The sequence below is a fragment of the Poecilia formosa genome, unplaced genomic scaffold, assembly GCF_000485575.1.
Source record: "Poecilia formosa unplaced genomic scaffold, Poecilia_formosa-5.1.2 Scaffold38, whole genome shotgun sequence".
NCBI lineage: Eukaryota > Metazoa > Chordata > Actinopteri > Cyprinodontiformes > Poeciliidae > Poecilia > Poecilia formosa.
Window position 1 is genome coordinate 2,157,018 of NW_006799977.1, and position 17,754 is coordinate 2,174,771.

The 17,754-nt window shown below is 37.1% G+C and overlaps 4 protein-coding genes across 20 annotated transcripts in view; 1 reads left to right on the plus strand and 3 right to left on the minus strand.

Moving 5' to 3' along the window:
* Positions 1-1,104, minus strand: part of ttc4 (tetratricopeptide repeat domain 4) — a 4,383-nt gene extending 3,279 nt beyond the window's left edge. The window contains exons 1-3 of the mRNA XM_016670795.1: positions 807-1,104; positions 602-719; positions 268-515 (exon numbers count right to left, since the gene is read on the minus strand). Coding sequence (XP_016526281.1) covers positions 268-515; positions 602-719; positions 807-917 — 477 coding nt within the window. The 5' untranslated portion in view covers positions 918-1,104. The remainder of the gene's footprint in view (positions 1-267; positions 516-601; positions 720-806) is intronic.
* A 507-nt stretch (positions 1,105-1,611) lies between these two features.
* On the minus strand, positions 1,612-5,221 carry pars2 (prolyl-tRNA synthetase 2, mitochondrial). The gene is made up of 4 exons (XM_007550889.2): positions 5,078-5,221; positions 3,726-4,049; positions 2,773-3,018; positions 1,612-2,683 (listed from the first exon to the last, which is right to left on the minus strand). Exons 1-4 carry the CDS (start codon positions 5,111-5,113, stop codon positions 1,802-1,804), a joined length of 1,488 nt encoding a protein of 495 aa, XP_007550951.1. The 5' UTR covers positions 5,114-5,221; the 3' UTR covers positions 1,612-1,801.
* A 4,067-nt stretch (positions 5,222-9,288) lies between these two features.
* insl5a (insulin-like 5a) lies at positions 9,289-10,782 on the plus strand. Its single transcript, XM_007550893.2, has 2 exons — positions 9,289-9,597; positions 10,222-10,782. Exons 1-2 carry the CDS (start codon positions 9,318-9,320, stop codon positions 10,362-10,364), a joined length of 423 nt encoding a protein of 140 aa, XP_007550955.2. The 5' UTR covers positions 9,289-9,317; the 3' UTR covers positions 10,365-10,782.
* A 1,639-nt stretch (positions 10,783-12,421) lies between these two features.
* The window catches only part of sgip1a (SH3GL interacting endocytic adaptor 1a), a 70,901-nt gene continuing 65,568 nt past the window's right edge, over positions 12,422-17,754 (minus strand). For all 17 annotated transcript variants that reach the window (XM_016670808.1, XM_016670820.1, XM_016670812.1 and 14 more), the window contains one exon: positions 12,422-17,405. In XM_016670808.1, the coding sequence (XP_016526294.1) occupies positions 17,383-17,405 (23 nt within the window). In that variant the 3' untranslated portion in view covers positions 12,422-17,382. The remainder of the gene's footprint in view (positions 17,406-17,754) is intronic.

Here is a 17,754-nt window from a genome sequence, read left to right on the forward strand (position 1 = left end):
ACTCCTTCTGTTATTTCTCTTCGCAGAAAGTACACTAGGTCTCAAACAGAAGACCCTTTGACTAATTTGAATAACCTAGGATTCACTGCATTGGTTGATCAAACTACAAAATTTTATTGTAAATTTTACATGTCCATTTTAATTTCAAGCTTTAAATGATTTAATAGTAGTAGTAGGCTTAGTACACCATTGTGCATTAAGCCTAAGAGTTGAGTGTCAGAGAAAAATAAACAAAAAATACATAATAATTGTACAAAAAAAGCATTATAAGTCTACAAAAAGGCACATTAAACCAAATATTAGTGGAGTTGTAGCATTATAAACTTTGACAGATAGGATATATCTTTTTTTACCCAGGTGGAAGTGTGAAGCTGCTCGGTTTGTCAGTAGCACAGCGTTCAGCTCCTGATCCTCACATTTCTTGTTCAAAGCGGCTGTATAGGCCACTACTGCATATTTGTAGTTTTTTTCCTTGAAAAATGCATTTCCTTCATCTTTCAGACTCTTTGCTTGCTCTGAAACAACACAGACCTCATACTTTTAAACCTACTGCACTTGAAAACACTTTGCGTGTGTGACACAAACGTGAGGTTTTACTTACCTTCAGGAGATCTATCCTCATCATGGATTATAGATTGGAGACAGGCTAGCTCAGGGTATTTTTTATGGTCGATCTCTTCTGGGGCTGTTTTCATGAACATGGGGATTTTATTGAACTCCTGCAAATCAAATTTAAACACAGTGACTAAATACGGATTAAAAATGACTTTCCATTAAAAGATAAGAGACCTGACTGCCATTCTTACCTCCTCCCAGTTATTGTCAGTGAAAGCATTTTTATACCTCTGCGATTTGAATTTGTCCATGAACGCGTCCATACCGTCGTCGCTGTCATCCTGCACATCTGTTGACGCCATTTTAGCTCAAAAGATTATAAACTAGTTTTCTGTTTCGCTCAATGTTCTAATATGCAAGAATATTAGTTTACTAAAACAGAGCCTTCTGCTCTACCACTGTACAATCTTGAAGCTGCCTTGTTTATGCATGTGTTCACATGGTGCTACGTCAACTATTATCCGGACAGCAACGCAATGCCGATACATTAGTTCCGATGGCAGAGCGGATATCATCTGATGAATTAATACTTTGAAGAATGTGGAAAAAAATGCATGTATAATTTATAATCGCACATTTAATGATGATGTTGATGCTCTTTGAAATCCTTCGACCAAAAGTATCTTTGCACATAGTGAAATAAAGTCAGCCTCGGTCTTGTTTGACCAGGTAGCCTTCTCCCGCATAATAGGATACAGCATTATGCAGTTTCATTTGGCCACAAATGAAACTGCAACATCTTATTGCTTTTTTCATTAACTTTCGTCGATTTGATTTCTTCAGCAATCAGACTACTTTGATCCTTTCAATCAAATATTGAATGTTTATTTTAATTCAGATAAACACAAAAATAATTATTTTTTTAAGTAATTTTTGTGGCCTTTGAGTACTTCCAACTTGGCAATTTTGCCCCACGTGGCTCATTTATTTTATTACCTTATGTACTGTTTTTTTGGTAGTAACAGTAAGTTAAATAATTTAAAACAAGGAAAGGCATATTTTTACATTAATTTTATTGTTATAATCAAATGCATTCAAATATTCCCATCTATAACGAAGCTAGTTTTAACAGCAAGTTTCATCCAGTGTTGATATTAAAGGCTTTGATATCTGTAGCAACTAAAAAAAAAGAAGAAAAATACAAAAACTTTGAACATTTAGTTCAACCCAGTTTGAAGACTTTTCTCTATACAGTCTCCACAGTCCCCAGTAAATCTAGCAGTCCATCCTTACTGAGAAACATTGTCTCACCAGTCTGCTGACATATCACCTCAAACTTTGGTATTTCCTCCAGAGCCGCTTGTCCCACAACAACCACGTATGGGTAGCCCAGTCTGCCAGCATCCTTAAGTCTCTTTCCAATGGTCATCTGTGTGCGGTCGTCGAAAACAACTTCACCTCTCAAATGTGGCAAAAACTGTCCCAGATTGTGGACCAGCTCCTCTGCCATGGTTGCTGCCTCGTCCACTTTGCTACCCTTCTTAGGGGGTAAAACACAAACCTGGTATGGGGCAATAAGACCAGGCCAGCGGATCCCCTCCTCTGCTGACATCACTTCAATGGCCGCAGCGAGAATGCGGGTCACTCCGAGACCATAGCAGCCCATCTCAGCAACAGCAGGTTTGTTTTGGTGATTACTAAAAGTGGCATTGAAAATATGGGAGTACTTTTTACCCAGATAAAATGTGTGACCTACTTCTATTCCCTTCGACTCTACCAGTGTGCCAGTGCTGCACTGCGGACAGTCTGTTCTATCTGGAGACAAAGTCTCCATGTTAGCAGCAAATGAGCAGGTCCCACAGACTAGAAGCCGGTCCTCACCAATATCTGCGGGCAATTGGAACTCGTGGGACAGCGTGCCACCGATGTTTCCAGTGTCCGCCTGCACTTGAACGCAACGTAGACCCAACCTAGCAAAGAGCCGAGCGTACGCCTCGCAGACGGATTCGTACGTCTCATGAGCGGCTTCCTCACTCACATCAAACGAGTACATGTCCTTCATGTAAAACTCCCTCCCTCGCAGGAGACCAAACCTCGGCTTCGGTTCATCTCTGAACTTGCGGGTGATCTAGTATTTGGAAATAGAAATCAAAATTAAAAAAATAAAAAAGCAGCTTTACACAACAAACCCAAAACAGCTACACACTGAATGCTTACTTGGTAAAGAAGTAAAGGGAGTTGTCTGTAGGAGAGGGTCGTCTGGTGAGCGACGAGAGTTGTTACGGCCTCCTCATGTGTGGGACCCAAGCAATAGTCTGCACCGTGACGGTCCTTCAAGCGGAACAGCTCCTTTCCCATCAGATCCCAGCGCTCACTGGTTTTCCAGAGATCAGCTGAGCACAAACTGGGCATGTCTAACTTCTGTCCACCGATCACCTGCATTTCCTGGTCAATCACCCTTATCTGTTGATTTAACACCACAGTTTTATATATACATAATAGAAGTGAAAAAAACTTTTTCTAATATCCATTTAGGATTTAGTATCCATATACAGGTAGAAACAAGAACACTAGGGAGAAACCATGCATTTCCATAAAAAAAAGTTTCTTAACATTACAAATCAGGATGTTAAGATCACAGCTCTGAGTTTTGTAAAATCAAGACAGAAGTTGATCTACTGCAAGACTTTCCTTAGTTTTTGTGAGAAGTTTGTAGGGAAGTAAAATGGATTAATGTAAGAAGAAAGGACTCCTGAAGTTAATTTTTTACAATCTGGAAGCTTGATGTTTATTTAAGCAACTGCTTTTGTTTCAACTTTTTGATTTCCCCCCCCAAAAAAACAAATGTTATGAACCCGCAAAAAGGCTAATTCTACCTTCATCCATCCACCCATTTTCTTACACCCTTTTACCTAGTGGGGTCTGGATGGGGTGCTGCTGCCCGTCTCCAGTGAGACAGCTAATTCAACCTTTTATTTTTTATTTAATTATTATTTCATTTTCCTTTTTTTATTCTCCGGAAAACATTTACTAGAAATTAAACGTTAAAATGATGTTGTAACCTGTTGAGTGGTGTCGGGTACTTTGACATCCGACACCATTCAGGTGTCAGCTGTCAAAGCAGTTTAAAAACACTTACGTAATTCACCATCTCAATAGTAAAAACCTACCAGTTTTTCCATCGAGCGGACAGTGGAGGGAAGGTAGTAGTAGCACCCCGGATTCGACGGATGGATGAGCCCTGCTTGCTGCATTAGCTTCTGGCTCTTACAGGTCATCTCCCCCGGCAACCGGCTTTCCTGCCCCACATCTCGCAGGTTGGAAGGCTGGTAGAGACGAGACACCAGCAGAGGAGGTCTGACGTGTCTGGAGTGACTGACGTCTGCATGCTCAGGCTGACCAGAGTGCGTTCTCTTATGAAGAATAAAAGGTCTGTGGAGATTGTGAAAGCCTCTCTTCCAAATCTGACGTACTGCTGGCTCCATCATACAATGCTATTTCAGACAAAAAAAGAACTTATAGCGAAAATGAATAAACAATTTGAGTTGTATTATTTTCATCATGTTTTGTTCTTTTCATATTTTAGTCAGAATACAAAGAAGAGAATATTAGAAATTGAAAATATATACATATGTACTTTCACAACAAATGTTTTAGAAGAATTGTTCATAACCCATTACTAGTTTGTAGTGAGGAAATGTGAATATTTGACTGCAGTAAACAATATCGAGTTCATAAAAGTTATTTTTGGTCTCATCAGGGATCATGAGCTGACATATTTATAGAGGTCAAATGGCCCTAATGGAATCAGTACAAAAATATCAAAAATTTATGTAGAATGTAACGCAAAGTTTTCACCTTGCATACTACTAAATTATTGGAAATTTTACACGAAATACCAGAATATTTATGAACACAAATCTCCAAAATTCGAAAAAAAACAACAAAAAAACAACAAAAAAACAAAAAACAAATAAATTTCATGCCAAAGTAAGCACATTGGTACGAAATGCTGTCTGCAGGTAAAAAATGGCAAAAAGGGGAAATGACAAGACCAGATTAAAACAAAATGATTCTTAACGACCACCTTGACTATTTTGAGGTGATGTACTGTGGAGCAGGTACGAAAACACTAAACTACAAGTGTACAAAACATTGAGCTGCAAAATAACTAATTGCTACGCGGTGTAAGGACATTAAGGGTACGAACTGAAAGTATGAATGGAGGAAATGGCAACGTAAAGGCAAAAATGGGGTAAGAATTGGCGAAATGCCCCATACTTTTTTCTAATATGGATTGCATGCTTAAAATGATATTTGAAATCACAACAGTGAGACTGCAGAAAAGCATAGAAAAGCATAGAAACGTATGGTCACCCACCTTGCAGGTGATCCGTAAGAGAAATCAGAGCTCTATTTTATATTTCTTTACATCCAAGTAGCAACTTAGCAAGACAAAAATTTTGCTACTCTAAAGAGCTTAAAAATCTTCAGAAGCACAAGAACAGAAAGCACAACTCACCTTCAGACAGATACTCCGCGTTAAATCTAAGAACATTAGAAAATAAGAGACATTTCTACAGCATGAGTCCAAAAACAGGACAGTCCCTGTCAGTACGCCCTTCTGCCTTTTTCTGTCTACTTCCTTCTCACACACACCAACATCGCCACCTAGAGGCTTGGAGAACTACAGGCAGAATAACAGGTTGGGATTTAACGAGCTTTCAAATCGTGATTTCAAGCAGCTCCTGTGAAAAATATATCACATTAATTTGCAAATATTAAATATATAACTTTGTGCACATTCTAGAATTTTTACTAGAACTTAAGTAAGAAAAATACAAAATTACAAATTCAGGCAGAAGACTTTTCCAAATCAAACAAAAAGTCGAACATAAACTGTAAGTCAAGTTTATTTGAACAGCACATTTCACCAACAAGGCAGTTCAAAGTACTTATCCCATAAAACCCTACAACAGTAACCAATTATGAAACAAGCAATAACATTACATTTTATCAAATGCTATCAGAATTTTCATCAAATCATCAATATGTTTGATGTATAAGCAAATATACATTAAATATATTGATCAATGTTCCAGTTATAATTAAAAACTGGCAAAGGCAGCTCTACCAGGTGGGGATTTACCCTTAATTTAAAGTTTCTCTTTGTGGCATTTTTGATTAAAGTTTAATTGGTTTTTACAGGTTTTTCAGGTTGGCAGGACTAAGGTAACACCATAGGGCCAACAGAGTTATATTCTTTTTATCACTGAAATACTTAAATGTACGTGGACCATCTTATTTTATGGGTACATTATGTCAGTTGTCAATTTTAGGTTCATGAGCTGAAAACAGGAAACATTTATTGTGAAAGAGAAGAGTGGATGTGAGGCAGTGGAAGTGATGAAGATTCAATGTTCTGGTAAAAAACTTAACGACCCACTGGAAGTATTGACATGACTTTGCTTTGTTTTTGACCCATGCTGCCTTCATAAACACATGTTACATAAAAAAAAAATCTGGGCTTTTCTGCTTTGTCAGGAAATGTTTATTTTACTTAGATATTTGATAAAATAATGTTTTTCAGAATGTGAAAAGGATGTGTGACTACAAAAGCAGCAGGATCCTGCTACTTGACTTACTTCAAGATTTTAGAGTATTTTCACTTATTATGCAGAGCTGTGTATGTCTGTGGTTACTTCTGAATAATATTTAACCTCCATGAAAATGAGAGACATTCTGCAATGTTCTCTGAGGTGTTTAAAGATGGATTTTCTTTTTTATTCCAACCCTGTTTTGGCCCAGAACGTTTTCTCTGAAATGTCCAGTGTGTCCACCTTGTCTTCAAAAATACATATTCTCTAACAAACCAAGACCTCCAAGACTATGAATTAATATTGAAACTAAATTTAACAGTGGCTAACTTTTAGTGCAGATGGCATAAGTATCCATAATGACAAGGATGGTAATTTTTCAATGAAAAAAAAGAAAACAAACAGGCATGAGAACAGATCCAGAATACACAGAGAACAATGAACCAACTACAGCATAAAGAATTTGGCATGGATGGAAGGGACAATAAGTAACAGAAGGATCTGGTGATGGACTGAAAAAATGACAAGCAATTGGGAAGGTGAGTGAGTGACATGAGAACCAGGTGTTTTAATAGAACTTAGTCCAGCTGGGAGTGAACCCGGAAAAAGGGAGGAAAATGACCAAAAATACAAGAAAATGAACACAAAAGGGTCTAACAGAATCAAAAATAGATCAGTCTACTTAAGCAACTCTTTGTTTGACTGTGAAATCCCAATAACTCTTACATGAACTCAGTTAATGGATTTGGATTGACCTTGGGAAATAACTGGTGACCATTATAATGCTCGACTCTGAAGGCTTTCTTATGACAGAAAATCCACATCTGAGAATCAAACAATTAACATGTACAAATAAAACAAATTGCATTGTTTTTAATTTCCACTGTTTTTAATTTCATATACTTTTCAGACTTGCTGTAAAACTGGTAAACGGTTATCAGCAGTTCTGGTAAAATATCTGAAGCTCCATTCTTGAACGTTGCTAAACCTTCACATACAATCTTTTTTCTTGTTGACATTATGCCATTCTACAGTCTGAGTTAATGCACTTTTACTGACTTTACAGCACGGTATGTCCGCCATTTTAAACCATTATTCCTCCCACACAAGCACTGGACAGCCGGCTGACGTGGCAGAGCTTAGTGTCTCTCTCTGGCTCCATTTCTCCTCCAGGTGAACTCTGTGAAAGTCATCTTACTGCCTGAGAGTTTCAGAAAAAAGATACTCAAGTTAATGTCCTTCTGAGCCAATTAGGTTTGTGTCTGTTCCATCCATTTGCTCTGCATCTCTCTCTGAAAGATTTTGTTCGAGGACAAAACAGGCGACTGAATGTCTTGGTGAGATATGAACAATCCCATTAGGACAGATGTTATCTCCAAACTTTACATTGTCATGTTTTGTCTTAAACTGATCAGCAGCAGTAAGGCAAGCTTAAAGATTTTGACAATCACAATGACTTAAAGTGACCTTTATACCAAATTGTACTAGAAACCACATAAAGTTGCTTTTCCTTATAATGACAGTTTAGCTCCACCGCGAACATCAGATGTGGATTTTTAGGATAACAGGGAGGTCACACCTGTCTTTTGCATCACTTTATTGGCTTACCATTAACTAAAGGTCAAGATTAAGTGAAGTTTGTTTCCAACAGGCAACCTGCAATAACTGTTGGAGTAGTATTTTCAGTTGAGTTTAGTTTAGTTGTATAGCAGAATTTCACAGCAAAAGTAATCTCAAGTCAGACTTAAAGTGACCTTTATACCATTTTATGAAAGAAAAAAGTTTAATTAATGTCCCGTTAGATATAAATCAGTTGTTTAGAGGTCAATCCAATTCATTCTGATCCAGCCATTTATTCAGAATTAATTCTGTTTACATACAGTTCAAGGCAATCAAACTGGCAAATTCAGTAATTTATAAAATGCAGATTCACAAAAAGTGATAAGAAAGTACAATTAATCTCATAGACTATTTGAATTTGCAGCAGATCCTTATCTTGAGCAAGCACGTGGTGACAGTGGAAAGGGACCCTTCCCTTTTAACAAGAGTTAGGGTTAACATAGTATGAGCGACCATCTGGACACCTAGTTTGGAGAACAAAACGCAAACACAGGAAAACCCAAAAACACTTTTGATGGGAAAGAAAACTACACTGATAAAATTTCTGTCAGTGGCTTTGTCCATGAAAAATAGAAACATTGCTACAGATTACAGAAGGAAATGGCAGCATTAGCTGGGTGAATAACTTCATCCAGGAAGTAGACAGAGTCAAACACTGACCCAGGAAAATTTCTAAAGACAGAGACATTCAACAAGAGTCCTCAACGATATTAATAGAAAACAGTGTTAATTTTCATTACATGATCTAGTAAAATGATTTTTTTATGTGCACACAGGATGTTTCTTTATTCAATTTCCTGCCAAGCAGGGGATATGCATATGCAACTATTGACCAAAAGTTGAATTAATTTTATCTGTGAAAATTCCTATTTTCAGATGAGACTTATTGGCTCAATATTTGGTAAAGCTTATTGTAACTCCTACAGTAATGATAACAACTACCGCTAGGATAAACAACGGAAAATCTGAACTGTGTCAATGTTTAAATATAACGTGTTTTTAAGCAAAATATATTTTTTTTCAGGAAGGTCCTAAGTGGGACCTGAACTAATGATCGAGACAGAGATGTCACACCAAGTATCTTATCTCTCCATCATCCACACCATAATGACTCCATGATGAACTATAAACATTGATTTTTTCCTCTTATGAGACCAAAACAGCTGTAAAGGGAAAGACAACCTGGCCATCAGAGAGTTATAAAGACAGAAAACACCTGTTTGACTCCAGGAGGGAATTGCTTGGGTTCCTATGATTGGCCAGTGTTGCGAAGGTCAGTGCAATTTCGGCCTTAAATTAGGTAATTCAAGGGAGCCTGACGAGACTGCAGATCATTTAAGCAGAAGGTCGTAAAAGGCTGGAAGTTGTAAGCCTGTTTCAGATGGCGGAAAGTGGTGATCATGAAGATAACCGGAAACATAAAGAGTATGCATGCATGTGTTTACGTGTCACTGGGATGGGCTAAGGGCAAGTTGGAATGGGGGGGTGGAGAGATGATGAGGTCATTGGATGATCAGGTGGATGGTATATAACGAACAAGGATGAATGCGGATGATCGCTGAAGGAGTTGCAGGCTGCGAGAGACTCCTGAAGGACTCAAGGAAGAAAAAGAAAACAGCACAGCATCTACGGGGGGTTTGGAAGTCATCCAGTATGCGTCTGCTGGCGGTTTTGGCTCTGCTCTTCTGCATAGTGGTGTGTGCGGACCAGGCAAGAGCAGAAATGCAGGCAGTGAAGCTGTGTGGTCGGGAGTTTCTGAGGGCTGTGGTCTACACCTGTGGAGGCTCCCGTTGGAGGAGATTCTTCAGTGAGCCAGACATGGGCGGTGAGAGCTTTAGCTTTCATGACAAACTAATGTTTTATCTTGCTATGAATCAACTCCATTTTATGCAGAATATTTTCTTAAAAATTACCGTCTATGCCATAGAAATAGTTGGATGTTACTTGTCTGGGAATGATACAAAATGTATTCCTGATGAGTAAGTTAGTAGGTTTATTGCATGTGGAAATATATTCTTTTTCAGCTCTCTTTACGGCTTTGTGTTATAGTATTAATTGGGCTGTGGGTGTGATGGGAGACAGGTGTCTCCCCACAGTGGCATATTCAACTCTATTATGCCAGAAAAGGTCATATGTCAGATGAGTAGGCGGCTGATCCCCATGACAGTCCTTCTCTTACTGTCTTGTCAGACAAATCTGGTTAGAGCATCAATCAGGGTAATTACAAGAAGGAAACTGACACTGTCCAAGATAAATAGCAGTCATTTAGGATGTCCTTTCATTGAGAATATGAATATAAATTACATAGAACATTTATGAAAACAGTTGCTTGTTATTTACACTCTTGAAAATATTTAAATAAAGACGTAATTAATGTTTTCCAGATGGTTCAGTTTTATTGTCAGGTTGGTTCTCATTCTGCATCCTCTTCTCTGTTCCGTCGCTCCAGGTCTGCCTGCAGGGGAGCAGAACAGCTTGGAAAACCTTAGCATCCCGGGATCTAACTGGAGCAAACGGGACATAAACAACATCCTGACAAACTTGTGCTGTCAGGTGGGCTGCAGGAAAAGCGAACTCACCTACTTGTGCTGATGACTATTTGGTCTTTTATTTTTACTCTCAGTGACCAAAATAACTGCCTTGTCTCCCATCTTGCCTTAAAACCTAAATTTCACTCTGACGTCTAATATTATGATTGTCTAATATTATGTGGTGCATCTGTGAATTTTTGTGTGAATTTGAGCTCAATATCCGTATCAATAAATACATGACTGAATATATTTTAAATAGAACTTGTATTAGAGCTTAGGGGTGTATTAATTGCAGATCAATTAAGACAGCCACCTAAAACCTGACATTTGGTCAGGTCTGAGATGGCTGATATGCAAGACCCATATGTGCAGAATAAAATAACTGTGGTGCAAGTTTGCATAGCTTCCAATTCTGCTTTTATGTGTAACACTTATGTTTTAAATTGTTATAAGAAAAATAAATGTTCTTGCAAATGCTTTTAGGTGTGGTACTTTAGTCATTGCAATCATTTCTATGAAAGGAGACTATTTTTACGTAAGATCATCAGCTTAAAACAATTTTGCCCACCATCTTTTTAATGCTTGAAAATTAAGTGAAAAAAGACACTGAATTAAAAGTCAGGTCAAATTTCAAAGTCTGATATTCTCTTGGGATTACCAGCCCAATAAACAAGCAACACCATTTACCTTTCCCAACTTCTAGCAGGTGGAAAGTAGTGTGTCATCTTCAATTCAAAGGTTGAACTTTTCAAAGTGAAACTAAGCAAAAATAACTGGGAATGGTGTAAATAGGTATGGATAGCTTGAACTGCAGAGTTACTGTCATGATCCTTTTAGAATTACTTTGAAATGGAAATTACTTTAGCTCAGGCTTCAGACGTTCTTGATTACAATTAGACTATATAATGAGATCAATCCAATACCAGGCAATCCAACTGGGCAGTAAAGCCAAATATTAGAATACACTGTGTAAAAATACTATATTTTTTCTTTCTCTCTGAAAATGAATCAGACTAAACCTTTACCGTTTCAGATCAGTGAGGTTTGACTAATTATTTGTATTTCCTAAAACCCAGAATAATGACAGTGAGAAGTTTATAGAAAGCCCAATTATATGGTTTTAAATAATTTGGTAAAGCCCAGAAGATGAGCTCATTGTTTTTTAAAGTTTCCCAAAGAATAATTTATAGCTCTAAAAGTAATTGGAGGCACATCAGTGGATGTATTTTAAAGCTACAACTCATACACATTGCCTTCTTGTTTGACATATTAAAACAAAAAGAAATGTATCAAGCTATAAACAGAGTATCTCCACAAGTCTGATTCATCTTTGGGTACAGTTTGCAGGCCTTGAGAGGCTCAATTCATCTGTTCAAATAACTGAAAATGTTATGTTAGAAAATGTATTATTTAACTCCAGGACAAACGCGAAAGGCCTTGTGAAGCTGTTTGGTATGACGGTGTTACTCAAACTGAAACGAGTTTTGTCAGAACCTCAGATGACAGCTGGCTCAGAAAAGAATTGCTCTGAAAGTAATGCAAAAAGACACATTACAAAAGCAACCAGAGACATATTTTTTTTTTATTTTAGAGTTGTGTTCTATAGTCTGATAAAACAGAAATTGAAATGTTTGATTGTAACGAGCATCTATGCTGAGAAAATCCATGTAAACTTCAGAATTTAAACCAAAAAAGATCTAAATTATTCTGGCATTAGAATAAAACAAAACAAAACAAAAAAAAAACAACAAAAAACTGAAGGCAAGTCCAACTGACCTAAAACAGCAAACAGGTAGTCTAATTTAAAACAGTGAGAAAAAATATACACAGTGTTAACAAATATTTGTTTTAAACTCTTCATTTCAATTTAATACTAGTAATAATAGAGGTTCAGTGACATTTAAAAGGTCAAACTGACAACAAAGCCTCCAGGACAACAAGAATTAATGCCTGAATTTGGTCTCTAAAACAAAATCAACTGGATAAAATCTGAAATTTTCAAAATAACATGAACATTACTTTGAGTGAAATTAGATTTAAATTTGCAATACCTGTTTTTCTGCAGAGTCTTCAGGGAGAAAGAGATAATTCAACAAAGACACAAAGTGACACAAAAACAAGCATCCAGTTATACTTTTTATTGGTTTTGGAAAGAAGCAAACTAATTTTCTCAGTTTATCTTAGCGTTGTTATGTTCTGTACAAACAGCTTGCACATGAGTTTGAGGTTAACTGCACAGAACCAAAAAGAAGCATCCCGGCTTCTCACAAACAAAAAAGCCACTCCCTGCTCTCTTTTCAACATAACCCAAGGTAAGTGACACTCAGCACAACATGTCATTTCAGTACTACCTCTCACCATAGATGCCTCACTTTTTACTGCATGCTCTGCATGCAATAACTACAGGCAGAAAAATTCATCACTGGGATGAAGAGCAGGAAATTGCTCGCATATTTCGATTTTATTTTTCAAATTTCATTTAAACCAATTAAAGATTTTGGTTGTGTCTTTCAAGCTGATAAAAAGCTTAAGCTACTGAGTAATGATCATTTAAAATGCTTACATGATTAGTGTTGCATATTGTGGACATTGGCAGATAATGCTGTAGTGACTGTTGCACTGACAATCTCACAATTCGTACAAAAGATAACAGAATCCTGTTGGACATGGTATCTATTCAACATAAAAGCTGTTATTATCAGATGAAGGTTTCACTGGAAGCTAAATGGCACCAATCAGTCATCTTACTTCAAAATTCATCTTCTATGTTCCCTTATATTGGATCTGCACACAAGAACATAAAACATCCGTTTGAATTTAATTGTGCAGCCCAGCTCTTCAGTCACTAAATATATTTACAATGCAAACTATATCCAGTCAAAGTACTTCATAAGTCAAAATTATTAGATTTACAGATTTGTTTCCCCCTCTAGAGTTAGTCACGAGACTGTGATTGGTTACATTTAGCAGAATGCAGACAAACAGTACACCACATACAGTTTTCAGTTCCACTTCATACACAGACTTTGTTCTTCATATTTCAGAGCATTCAGGAAGTTGAACATAATCAGCACAGTGTTGTTGTTCTCACATTAAACAATAATATATTTTTCTGCATTTTAAAAATATTCATCTTATTATCGTCAACACAGGACTGACTGTCCGGGGTACACACAGACACACGCACACACACGCACACACACGCACACACACACACACACACACACATACACACAAAATACAAAAACAGAACAAAAATAGAATTTTGGTCTACTTAACCTTGCTTCACACCCTCATTCAAATCAAGTCATCTCACAGAGACCATTACATTATATGAAAATTAAAGCCATGAATTCAAGCGCTGGCATGATCAACTGGGTGTGCTGCATAAGGTTTAGTCTGGGAGTTAGTTACCATTGAAATAACTGGTATCAGGTGAAAAGTATAACTGGTAAAAACCAAAGGCTAGTAGTATCTAGTAGTAGTTTTATTTACTGGATTAAAGTTTCTCTTTTACTCAGAGGGCAGAGGAAACAAGCTGGTCCCAGTAAACTTATCTGCAGGTGTTCATGTTATATTTGAAAGAAACTGCTTGACATTTTGGGTTTGTTAATACTGCCATCCATTTGCCTTGGAAGTTGGATGTTGAGTGCATTCAATTTGAAAGCAAAAATCTACAACTGCAAATTTTTAATTCTGGTATATGAATGGCAGCCATATTGGATTTACACCCTGGGTAGCTCAAGGAGGTTTGATTTTCTAAACTGGGAACTCCAGCTACAGGGGCTGCTCTTTAAACATAGGATTTACCACAGTTTTCTTGTTAGCTTATCTTAGCATAAAGACTGTAATCAGGGGGAAACAGCAAATGTAGCTATATTCAAAAGTGAACAAATCTCAGGTCTCACGAGGCTGTAGGGAGGTAAGAGTAACCAATGCTGATGCTAATGAATGCTTGCTAACAGTTTTTGACTGTTATTAGAAAAAATATGCAATATTTTTTGCATCTGAGTAATCTATTTCATAATCAATTAGTAAGACATGAGAAATAAAGGGGAACCTTGTGATTTTCTACAGCTATTTGGAAAGCCAATGGGATTCACATTATTAAAACTCTGAATCCGTAAAAGCTCGAGCCAGTCGCAACAGCGCCAAAACTTGCAACAGATTTGCTGAAGCAGGGCCATTTGACAGTCAGGGAAATGGATAAAAATCATCTTGGTTTGACTAAAAACAGCTGCATTATATTAATCTGCATAAAGGAACTTCTGAAGCTTTATTTAAGGTGCATTTTACACTTTTTTCATTAAGATAGATTGATATCTTCAGTTAAGAAAACAAAATGTGTGATACTCTGAGTCTTATAGGTACTGGCTAGGAAATATTTAATAAATAAATATAAACCCAGTCTTTATGCTAAGTGAACAGTCCCCAGGCAGATATAAAAGGTAATGATAATTCCAAAATGTCAAACATTTCAGTGTGTATATGTAAGTTTTACTCTTTGAAAGTTCAGTTGCTGTAACCAACTAGCTTTAATAGAGCCTGTCATATGGTGCTGACACATGACATTCAACTGCTATCTGGCAAATCCATCAACCTGCAGGTGGAAACTGACTCCAGCATCTTGGACAGAAGACAGTAATGTTGAGCTTACATGTTTTATCAACATAATTATGTTTTCCTGGACCATTATCCCCTTAAAAACTAATGAGCATGAACCCCCGGTCTACCCTGGGTTATTTCCTGTGTGTTTTGCCTGCGGTGCAGTTTATGTAGAAAAAAGTCGCTTGACTCAGTCGTTAGTCTGCAACTCACATATGCAGTTTCACAACTAAATGTTCTCATTAATTAAGTACTTATTTTTCAGGAATGCAAACTATAACCGATTCTTATTTTACAGCAACTTCTCTTCGTCTTATATAAAGTCATTTCAATCTCCATTTAAAGGTGCAACTGTAAAGAGTTTCAAATGTACTCTATAGCTGCAAAAGCCTTTAATTATATTTATGGCAGATGAGAGATAAACAGAAGTACTCTGCTGTCATAACCAACATGTCTGATATTTTCTCGGTGTTTTACTTGGACACAATATTACAATCTCCCAAAACTCTGAGGAAACATGACACATTATAAGACATATGATAAATTAAATCAATGCCATGTGTCTTAAAATAACATTGCACACATGCATTCTTTAAAAACATCTAATTAGTTAAAAATAAACATTCTTATGGTGGTGTAATTGCTTTTATTGTGCCTCAAAACAAACGCAAAACATTTCCACATAAACAAATTAAAACACTAAAATAGTACTATGATAAGAAGATTTGGTCTCCCTGTTTGCATACATGTACTGCAATTAAAATATAGTACATGTAAAAGCAATGCAAAACACAAACAGTGGAGTACTTCCAAAACAAAATGGTTCAAATATTCTGCCAATCTGAAATCCAGAGATCACTACAAAGGTACAGGGTAACATCAAGGGTACTACAGGCCCCGTTTTGGTTTAGATTTTTACTCTGGCAGACGAAGCTAAAATAGAAGTGGGTAAAAATAAATGGCTCAGAAAAACTACTCTAGATGTTGGAAACATGACTTTTGTTATGCCCTCATTAACAGCTTGTTATGGTAACAGCCACTCACACCTCATTCATAAGCAAGCTGCAGAAAAGTTGAGCTGATTCGATTTACAATGTGACTAAATGGCGATTGCCAACTGCAAAAGATTCTTAAATATGTGCAATAGAAATGATTGTATAAAAACTATGAAGGGGTGAATAACCTCTAAAGAAGGTATAGAAGAGCTAGCTGGTTAGCATGAACTTTCAAAATAAAACGTACGCATATAACTTTATTGAAGTGTGGACTTCTAACTCTACGATAACACTGCTTTCACAAAGCATAACACGGCATCCAGGAAGATATTCATCATTTTCTTTAAATTACCCCACGGCCCCCACCCATATATAGCTCAAATCTTCTGTTGCACTTGAGTTAAAAAATTATATCTGAAATCAATTCAAAAAATTATACCTTATACTGTACACAAGGTTACCCAACTACACAGATAACAAAAAATGCAAGAGAATTCAAATATTTATACATTTAAGGGTTCCAAGTTGTGTGATACCATTCAGATTCTATTCATATACAGAATCACATGTTTTATACAACAAATCGTCATCAATAAATAAAAATAGAATGCTGTCATGTAACTCTGGTGTCTAACACTGCTGTTCTGGGAACAACAGAAAGGCTATCTGACAATACAAGGAAAACACCAAACGCCCTTTGAGATACATATTAAAATGACACTGTACAATTCTTTTGTTCTGACAGGAAAACCCTGCGTATTTCTTATTTAGATTTTTTTATTTTCAACCAGTGAACTGACTCATCAATGCAGCTGCCTAACACTTCTCAGTACAAGTGTGCAATAAAGATATATAATTATCTGATTGTTGCATCAAACAGGATGCAATTGAAAGTCGTAAGACCCTGTAGTACCAGTATGTAATCCTTGAAAAACTATGTTTATGTAGCTACTTGAATTTGTTTTGATTAGATTGTTTCAACGCACTGACAACAATCATTAACAAAAGCATGTTTGCTCTGAGGTTTGTGATTTAGCATAACTCATTTCGTACTGCTGTACGTGCTGATTCAACTGTGTGGGCTGAGATGTGTCACTGCGAAAAAGTTCCTCACAGACCAAAGAAAAATGCTCTGTCCAAGTCTTCTGTCAGGCAGCTGCAGTGAAACTTTATATAACACCACCAAACACTGACCAGAGGAGGATGGAGACAGAGGCACAGACTTTAGAGAAGGAAAGAACCCAGGTGTCTAACTGCTGCAGCAACACACGTTTTGTATGAGATGAGTACAAATACTATAATTACATGACGTGAAACAGTTCCACAATGCTATATGCAAGTTATACAATACTGCTGGGTAGGCTGCAGACCTTGTCGTGTGGGTCACAGGAGTGTCTGGTTTGGGTCTGTCCTCTGGTCGCGTTGCTAACCTTGGTCCATGACAGTCTTTCAGTTTATCAGTGCTGCTCTTAGTGGGGGTCAATTGTCAGCCAGGTATTTTCCTGAAAGATACAAATAAACTGCTGCTGTTACTGGGTCACATGTGCAGTCATGCTACACACTGCAGGGTGTGTGTGGAAAGATCCATGGCAGCCAGACTGTGTGTGCTCCAGTGGTAAATTAGTTATACAGTGATGAAAGAGCATTGCTATCCAATGACGCTAGGTTTTTCTATGCCGATAAAACAACAGTGTGACAGAGGTATTAAAGTTGCATGAAGAATGTTTGCATCCAAAAAACACCCCAAGTTCACAAGTTATACTGAAAAATGTAAGAAACCTGTTATGTCATTCATGTAATGAGCACTACTTAAAAAAAACAAAACATATAAGCTTAAGACTATAGGTGGGT

Coding starts and splice junctions, on each gene's coding strand:
- pars2 (XM_007550889.2), bottom strand. CDS start 5,113: ATGTTCTTAGATTTAACGCGGAGTATCTGTCTGAAG. Junction 4,050..5,077: donor CGCGGAGTATCTGTCTGAAG/GTGAGTTGTGCT, acceptor TGTCTGAAATAG/CATTGTATGATGGAGCCAGC. Junction 3,019..3,725: donor TCCGCTCGATGGAAAAACTG/GTAGGTTTTTAC, acceptor TTAAATCAACAG/ATAAGGGTGATTGACCAGGA.
- insl5a (XM_007550893.2), top strand. CDS start 9,318: ATGCGGATGATCGCTGAAGGAGTTGCAGGCTGCGAGAGACTCCTGAAG. Junction 9,598..10,221: donor CAGTGAGCCAGACATGGGCG/GTGAGAGCTTTA, acceptor CCGTCGCTCCAG/GTCTGCCTGCAGGGGAGCAG.